The following is a 9103-nucleotide window of genomic DNA, read 5'->3' on the forward strand; positions in this document are numbered from 1 at the left end:
CGCACGCATACAACTAGCAGAGTCTAAAGAAGGGTACAGAAAAAAACTTGTTTTGTTTAATAAATATCTTCTTTCGCGGAACCACGACTCTCTGCTCCGAGACCCCCTTGCTAGTGGCGCCGCTTCCTCTCAAAGGAACCTGGAATACTCGGAGTGGGCGAGGAGGGCTGAAACAAAGGCGGCGGTCCTTCCAGACCCAGCACTCCTGCCACCCTCCGCGCGGAGCAGGGCCTGGTCGGGGTGGTCAGGGCTCCCAGGGAGAAGCTGGCCGGGGCCCGGGTGTCCGAGCGCGCCTCCCGCCCCGCCCTGTTGAGCAGCGCCCCGCACTGCACTGCGGCTCCCTCCACGTGCAGCAAGATTCGGGCCCTGTGGAGCGGAGTCTTCTGCTGAGGGCAACATCTTTGGTCAGCTTGGTGCCTGCAGGACGCTGGCACCCGGGGCCAGTGACGGAGGCTGCTGCCCATCGATCGATTGGCCATGGCAGCAGCGGCAACAGCTTCTGGAGTCCAAGTGGGTAATCTCACCCGCGTGGCGGGCGCCGTGGGCTGGGGCGCAGGGGTCCCACCTGCCCACAAAGAGGCCATTTCCGTTTCTCTGGAGGCCAGGCTGCCTGGCACCGGGGCTGGCAGCTGCTAACTCAGCGGGGGCCCTCCATTTAGGAAGTAGGTCAACATCTCTCCCTTGCCCTTGACCTTGACCACACCTCGGAGCTCCAGCTGGTATGTGTTGGCGGACAGCACCTGGTACATGTCTGTGGTGACCTGAGGGGGCAAAGGGGATGAGAGGATGTGTTAGGTAGCTAGGATAGGGATAGAGGGGGTTGTCCCTCCCCACGTCTGCACAAGACCCAGCTCAGGGGGCTGGGAAGAACATTATCCACCCATAAAGACTTTTAACTGGGCATGCTCCAATTCAGGCCCCACCCAAAATGAGTAGGCGGTACACCTGGGAGGCCCAAACAAGGATCAGCTCATGGCCCCACCCAGGTGGGCTTAGCTCAGCCAACGAGGTCCACCAATAACATCAGCCACGCCTCCCCTGTCAGACTCTTTAATATCCTGGCGTGGGGAAGGCTCCTGGTCCGGGGTCCACAGCTTCGCTTCTCATTTACTCTCTTGGACCCCCGCTCCGCTCCCGGTCAGTGGCAGACTGGAGAAGACTCTCTCCTCTTCTGTTTTTATCCCACTTCTGTGCTTGGGCTGTGCTGCGCGCTGCACGCGGTTGCCCTGTTCAGTGGTGAACCCCAGCTCAGCTTACGCGCGGTTTGGCACACTTCCCTGAAATGGTAGGTACTCTTTTGAGACTGTTAAACAGGGGTCCTCAAACTTTTTAAACAGGGGCCCAGTTCACTGTCCCTCAGACCCGTTGGAGGGCCGGACTATAGTTTAAAAAAAAAACTATGAACAAATTCCTATGCACACTGCACATATCTTAAAAAAAACTATGAACAAATTCCTATGCACACTGCACATATAGTAAAAACAAACAAACAAACAAAAAAAAATGGGGCAAAAACACTCGGCGGGCCAGATAAATGTCCTCGACAGCCTGCATGAGGCTCACAGGCCACAGTTTGAGGACCCCTGCTAGTGTAAACCTTGAAACTTCCGTCCTTTATAAAAAAAATCCACTTAGATCGCAACAAGGCATCGGCATGAATTCTTTCTCATGTGAAGCCAAGAGCCGAGTTATTACCCACCCGAGAAACCTAACAGATGAACCATGGGGGGCCTGAGCCCTGACTCTGCGGTCAGGGTATGGCCACCCTCAGATGTCCCAACCCTGCCACGGCCCCTGGCACCAAGTGGGAGAGCAGTTCCTTCGCTTTGGGACTGGGGCTCCCAGGGACTGACGGGCCGCTGGCCTGTGCTTTGCGAGGACTTCAGGACTTCTCATTCCATCAGCCCAGCAATGCTGCATGCTCCAAATATGCACTCAGGCCCAGCGCCTCTCCATACTAGGTGGTTAGAGACATCTCTCTGAAATAGGAGTTTCACCCCAGGTAGACCTGAGAGCTAGTTTCCCCCATCAATCCTACGAAGGGGTTAGCATGGTCATTCTCTGGCTCAGCAAATGTAGTCACTTGCCTGAGGTTCTTCAGCTAGGAACTGACAGAGTCTGGATTCGAGGCAAGTCTGGTGCCTGCCTCTGCTTGGGCTTTCGGAACAGAGTTGAGGAGGGTGACAGGCGGCTCTGCTCCCGGGTGGCAGAAAGGGTTAGTGAGAGGGAACAAGATCCAATGGGCTCAGCTGAGAGGTGAGCCCACCCTTGGCAGACAGGCCTGATAAGCTACTGAAAAACTAGTCCCTGACAACACTGTGGAGCTCACTGCTGCTCTCCCACACGGGCTGCCCGGACTTGGAACAGAGTCAAAGGCAACTCGCTTTTGATAGCTGCAAAGGGAAGGGGAGAAGCAGGCCAACTAGATGCCTCCCAAGAGAATCCAGGACTGGTTTCTGAACACAGTCAGAGCTCCCCCTGCCCAGTCTTCCCACAGCCCCTCAGTACTCGTCCTCCTACCGCCTGCAGTCGGGGACCAGGACGGAAGAGGAGAACTGCCGTGGGTTGCTTCAAGGGCCCCAGCTTTGAATGAGCTGTGCTTTGTGCTGGCAGAGGCCTGTGCAAGTGTGGGGTGCTGACAGGTCCCCATGCCTGTCAGAGGCACAGTGGAATTGGGAATGCAGGCACACTCCTCTTTTCCCCAGGATGCCCCAGTTCCTGGTGGAGGGAACACAAGGCACCTCAGAGGGCATCCACAAGCCAACCAGGCTGGGTGGGTCTGGCCAGGGGCAAGCACCTCTGTCCAGAAGTTCCCAGGGCAGAGAAGTGAAGGGGCTGTCCATGTGGACAAATCACAGCGAGCTCTTGGGGAGCACAGAGGCCAGGGAAGCCATCCTCCCATAGCCTCAGCCTCAGAGTGGTCAGGAGTTCAGGACCTGAGTCCCGGTCCACTGTCTGACCAGAGTGCAGGTCTGGGAAACACAGGTATCGGCTACAAAGGCTGAAGACGACAGCGTGCATCTCTGGCCTGCCCCGCCCCTCCCCCTGCCAAAAACAGCTCCTTGAACCAGGTGAAGATCCTGCTGACTGCCAGAGCCTGTGTCCTCCGCGTGTGTGCGCCCCTACCCTTCCCCCTGCCTCCCATTAGCACGCCTGGCTAGATTTCTGCAGCAGGCTCCACTCCCCCCAATTCCTGCTCTTGCCCAGTAGAGGGCTTTGCGCAGAGCTGAGGATCTGTCCAGGGTACTGAAGGCTCGGAACACATACGCACACCAGGCCATCCTGGCATGAGCTGCAGGACTTCTAACTGGGGGCCGTGGGTGGCCTGCCCCAACTTAGCACTAGAGAGGTCCCCCTCATGTGGACGCTGTGGTGGCGATCCACCCGCACTCACCTGGATGCGGTCAGGCACGCCGGTGCTGTCCATGCGGCTGGCCACGTTCACTGTGTTGCCCCAAATGTCGTACTGAGGCTTGCGAGCCCCGATCACCCCGGCCACCACGGGGCCGATGTTGAGCCCTGAAGGGGACAGAAGTCAGTATCAGGGTCAAGGCCAACTCTTGCCTGGATGACTCCATTACCCCTTCGTCCGAACTGGGGGTTCTCATTCCAGCTCTGGAAGACACAGCGGGCGCTCTGGGCCGTCGGCCATGCCTAGCCCTCTAATCTCCTAGATCTCTCTTTTCAGGGACACTCAGGGGTTTCTGGAGCCATGGAGACTGGGTGAACTTCTAAAACTACTGCCCTAAAGTCATCAAAAACAGACCCCGGAGCCTTCTTGGAACCAGAGAACAAGTGAAGAATGTCTGCCTTGGGCTTGCTGCGCTATGAAAATCGATCCGTGTGGATCACATTGACAGCAGCAACTTGAAAGACTGGGCAGGAGACTTAGGGGCAGTGAGCTCAAGCCGAGAGGGAGGAATATCAGGACAAAGAGGGGGGGGACAGTGGCACCATCCACGGACCATGGTCAGAGCCACGGGACTGTCCACATAGAAACTGTCAAACTAGTGTGTGTCTTACTACGTATATTCTCAACACCACAATCCACAAGAAAAGCCGAGTGCTAGCTCCGCCCACCACCCACTGCCCCTGTGGCCTTGTCCTCCAGTCACTGCCCAGCTCCCCTCAGCCATCTCCCTGTCCTTTTTGGGGCCTCCCTGGTGACCTCATGCACCATCCAATGACCTTTCCGTAAACAACTCTCTTGGTGGCATTTACATGTCACCATCACCTCAGACTCCATGTGTTCCTCTTCCTGGCCCATCCTCACCCCAGGCTCTTCTCTCTCCAAGGCGGCCCATCTCTGGGCCTCTCTGTTAGGGCAGAGGACACGCCCGAGGAAGCAGCACTGCCCCTGCGCCTGAACCGCCATCTCTCCCAAGCACCTCTGCACTAGCTCATCCACTCTGTCCCACTCCAGGCAACACGGGGTGATCCTGCCTCTGACCCTTGGCCTTGCCTCTCCTGCCTGAAGCACTCCCTGCCCCCCACCCCTTTGTTTCTGGACTCAATCCTGCCCTCATGCATTGGGCTCTGGCGGGCATACTATAGATCAGTGGTCCTCAACCTTCCTAATGCCGCGACCCTTTAATACAGTTCCTCATGTTGTGGTGACCCCCAACCATGAAATTATTTTCATTGCTACTTCATAACTGTAATTTTGCTACTGTTATAAATTGGGTGATCCCTGTGAAAAGGTTGTTTGACACCCCCCCCACAGGTTGAAAACCACTGCTATAGATGCTTCCTGCTGTGTCTCCATCCCCGGGTGCTCCCTCTCGGTACATGAATTGTCGCTCTCACACTGGCTCTGGCTAAGCCCCAGTGTGGCTCAAGTGCTTATGAGTGGAAGAGATAGACTAGACCCCGGAGAAGCTCCTCAGGCCCCCTCCCTTAGATGGCAATGCCACCAGCCCTTTGAGGGTCCTTGTGGGTCCTGTCAAGCCACAGATGGCTTTTCACCCAAAATGCTATGACCATTTGTGTGGACTGTCCACCCCACTGACCAGACCAAGCTCTGAGTGGCTTCCAAACCAAGGCCTCCCTGTGGGCATTCCAGCACATGGATGAACAAAGCTGCCCGCTCCTACTGCTCACGCCCCAAAGATGGCACGCTGGGAAAACGACCAGTCAAGAGTAGGTGGAAAAAAATCGAGAAGGTGAAAAGAGAAAGAATGGCACCGCTACCTTTGGCCATGACTAAAGTTCATACAGGAATGCCAACAATTGCTTTGGCTATAGCAGACTCCCCACTGGCCTGTCTGGCTTTCCAGCAGTCAATGCCAAAGGCAAACTGCTCGGGTGCCCTGAGCCCCTTGCCTGTGGCTCCACACGCCAGCTGGATCAGAGAAAGTCCAGTTCTTGCCCCTCAAGCAGCCAGCGAGGCCTCTGGGATGAGGAACCACCATACTGGTTTCTAGTAAGTCGACCGTCCCCGAGCGGCTTTTGAAAACTGCTCTACCAGACTTTTTGCTGTCATTCCTTTAAAACACCTGCAACCGGAGTCACTCGTGGTGTCCCGCACACCGGAGAGGGGGCAGTGCACGGACACGTTGAATAGAACAAAGGTCCCCTCCTTCCAAAAGCCTTCATCCTCCCACCAGAACCCTCAGGAGGACAAGGAAACACTGCGCCCAGCAAAGTATCCATTGCAAAAAGTAATCCACAGTCTGTGTCTTGGGGAAGAGAACGGTAAGGACCAAAAGGGACTTTACAGGATAGCAAACTCGGGGGCATAATTCGGAGACCACCTTGTGTCTGCAGTGGGGTGGGGTAAGCAAGTGTAGGTATTGATCTCCCAGCAGGATGCTTTCACCAGCGGAGCCCTCCTGGTCACTCAGAGAGAGATGAGAGAGAAAGCTGTAGCCGCCTGCTCCCTGGGACCACAGCCCTGGAAACCCCTTGGAGCAGTTTCACGCTGTCCTATGAGCTGGAATCACCTTGGCGACAGTGAGTGTGGTTTTAGTTTTCCAATAGGAGCAATCCAGTAAGCTCTGGGCTGCAAACCAGGAGGTGGGCGGTTCGATCCCCCCAGCCACTCCAGATGAGACTTTGTTTTCATAACATCTCAAAGCCCTTGGAAACCCTATAGAGCATCATGATGAGTCAGAATCAACTTGATGGCTTGATAGGGGCGCCGTGTGTCAGAATTCACTTGACAGCAGTGGGGTTTCTGCTTTCAACTCTCCTGCAGGCTTGAAACTTGCCAAGTATGTTGTGTGTGTGTGTGTGTGTAGTCAAAGGTTTTCTGAGTGAGAATACAACTCTGGTTTGGAAGCAGCCCTCGGCGGAGCCTCTGCTCAGAACCCCCCTCTCCATAAAGACCTGCTGGAGCCCCCCAACACCACACAGGTGTGTGCGAAGCTCCCCACGAGGACGTCGTCGAATGAGAGTGGAGGCGTTTGCCACAGAAGCCTGGAAGGCGTGTGCGAAGTGGGGGACGAGGAGAGGAAATGCTGTAGCTCCTCAGCTCCCTCCCCAACCCGCTTTCCGGTCTAAGCTGACACTTTCTGAGAGTGAAAAATACCGCTTCACTGCCGATTTCCCATGACCATGTTCTCTTTGTGCTTGGTTTTTAAAAAAGCATTTTATTAATTTTATTTTCGACTCTGGGTTCAATATTCTTGTAAGTTTGCAGATCTAAGAATGTGCAGCGTGTTGATACATTTAATTCTTTTTTTGGATACATTTAATTCTTAACCTACACTAACTATTTCCATTTCTCTGCCTCATGTTTCTGAAGCAGAGCTGACACACCTTTCAGTGCAGTGCTGCTCAGGCATCAAAGACCCGGAACAAAACCCCATACGGATATGAACGAAGGGCAGGGCGGAGTGGAGACCCAAAGCCCATCTGTAGACAACTGGACATCCCTTCATAGAAGGGCCACAAGGAGGAGATGAGACAGTCAGGGTGCAGTATAAACTTTCCTCTAGTTCTTTAAATGCTTCCACCCCACCCCCCATCCCATCCCACTGTCATGATCCCAATTCTACCTTACAAATCTGGCTAGACCACAGGATGTACACTGGTACAGATAGGAACTGGAAACACAGATCCAGGACAGATGACCCCCTCAGAACCAGTGGTGAGTGAGAGTAGCGATACCAGGAGGAGAAGAGTAAGGTGGGGGGAGAAAGGGGGAACTGATCACAATGAGTGACATATAAGTCCTTTCCAGGGGGGCAGACAACAGAAAAGTGGGTGAAGGGAAACAGCGGTTGGTCAGTGTAAGCCCAGAAGGGTTTCCCAGCTGGAGCTCCGGAGTCGGGCACCTGGCTCATGTCCCCTTACACCGATTGATACAGAAGGCACCCAATATCAGGCCAAGGAGGAGTCTGCTGTGAGTGGTCCCTGCCCCCTCCCATCTGGAGAGACACACTCTCCTGTCAGCCTCTGCTGCACTCAGGAGGGGAGCCTGCTCCCCTCTGCCACAGGGGTCCTTCTGTAAGCGCCCGGCCTGCCCAGGGCCCAGGCTCACCGATCTTCATCTGGAAGTTGTTGAAGGAGTGCTCGTTGATGTACTTCATCTGGTCCATCAGCTTCATGGCGAAGTCGGCCAGAGCCTTGATGTGGCTTTTGCCCACCTTGTCATAGGTGGTGTCATTGAGGCCGGAGGCGGCCATGTAGGTACTGCCAATGGTCTTGATCTTTTCCAGCTGCCTGAACCGATCCTCACTGATGATCTGGGGGGAACGGGGCCAAGCCTGGGTCATCCCCAAGTCTGGAGCACTGAGGTCCCCAGGGGGGAGAGGGTGGTTGGGGAAGGGCCAGTCTGGTCCCTGGTGAGCCCCTACGACTTCCAACAGAGCAAGGCCTCCTCCTAGCCCCACGCATCCCTGTCAAATGACCATGGGCTCCCTGCCCACTCCACACCCATGAGCCTCTGGGGCAAGGTCATTTGTCACCCCTTCATCCTTCACCCCAGCAGGGGCTCGGTGGTCACCTCCTCCTGTGCTGGCTCGGGCTCAATCCTACCCAGGGATGTCTCCCTTCTCCTCTCTCCAGACCCTGCTGGAAGCCCCCTTGGACCATGACAGCCTGCCTTGGTTACCCCACTGCCTCAGCGACACAGGGTCTTCTGACACCGTTGGGTCCCGGCTCCTCACCCCTCTCCTCTCATGCCCCAGGCCATAGTCTTGCTGGGACGGCCCTCCCCACACTCATGCTTGGTGAGCGCCAAGGGCTAAGGATGCCCAGTTGGCTCCATGTGCCCAGGGCCTGGCACACACTAGGTTCCCATCAGGAACCTCACAGCTCAGTCAGAAGGGTTGTTTTCCTGCCTTGGTCTTGCCTCTTCCTTTTATGTAGAAGCTCCTCTCTCCTCTGACCTCTCAAAGCCCTGGGCACGGACACTGGCGATGTCTCTGGGCTGGGGCCCTGTCCAGCCCTACGACCCCGAGGACCAGTGGGTAATGGGGTAGGTGTCGGCGAGTCCGGGCAGGCAGGGCACTGCTGGGGCAGTTGGGGAGCACAGACTTCAAATTGCACAGCCTGGGCTGAAGCCCCAGCCCTTCTGTGTACTGGCTGGGTGATGAGGCGAGGCCGCCAGCCCTCCTGCCCTCAGTCCCTCCTCTGCAACGTGACGGTGGCCGAGGGGATCCTCACAGGGCGCTTAGCACAGCCTGGGACACAGCCAGGTGACTGTCGTCACTACCACGCCTGGGCCGTCAAGGGTAGTCGAAGTCTTTACCCTCACCCCTACCCTGAGCTATGGGGGCTCAGCCGGCCCATGCCCACACCTCGCTCCACGCCCACACCAGGCCCCGCACCCGCACCTGGCCCTGCGCCCACCTCGTCGAAGTCGGCGATGATCTCGTTGAGCAGCCGCAGGCACTCGACGCCCTCGTTGTTGGCCTCGAGCTCCACGTAGAACTCGGAGAAGTTGGCGATGGAGGCGAACATCACGGCCACGCACTCGCACGACTGGTAGTAGAGCTCGTCGTTGCGGCGCTCGCGGGCCAGGAAGTGGGCGGCCACGTCCTTGGGCAGGATGTTGTGCAGCAGCCGCCGGTTGTAGGCCTGCAGCTCCTCCATCTCCTCCTTCTCCTCCGTGGCCTGGGGCAGGGGACCCGTCAAGGGGGAGGCATCAGGAAGGTGG

The 9103-nt window shown here is 56.5% G+C and overlaps 1 protein-coding gene across 1 annotated transcript in view; it reads right to left on the reverse strand.

Annotated features, from left to right (window-relative positions):
• Positions 1–299: 299 nt before the first annotated feature.
• ADCY5 (adenylate cyclase 5) overlaps positions 300–9103 on the reverse strand; it is a 180256-nt gene continuing 171452 nt past the window's right edge. Inside the window, exons 19-22 of the mRNA XM_004712234.2 lie at positions 8797–9060; positions 7484–7688; positions 3395–3519; positions 300–761 (exon numbers count right to left, since the gene is read on the reverse strand). Of these exons, the coding sequence (XP_004712291.2) occupies positions 633–761; positions 3395–3519; positions 7484–7688; positions 8797–9060 (723 nt within the window). The 3' untranslated portion in view covers positions 300–632. The remainder of the gene's footprint in view (positions 762–3394; positions 3520–7483; positions 7689–8796; positions 9061–9103) is intronic.

This window comes from Echinops telfairi, unplaced genomic scaffold (assembly GCF_000313985.2).
Source record: "Echinops telfairi isolate 266 unplaced genomic scaffold, ASM31398v2 ScPeMD7_17;HRSCAF=63, whole genome shotgun sequence".
In the NCBI taxonomy this organism is placed as follows: Eukaryota; Metazoa; Chordata; class Mammalia; order Afrosoricida; family Tenrecidae; genus Echinops; species Echinops telfairi.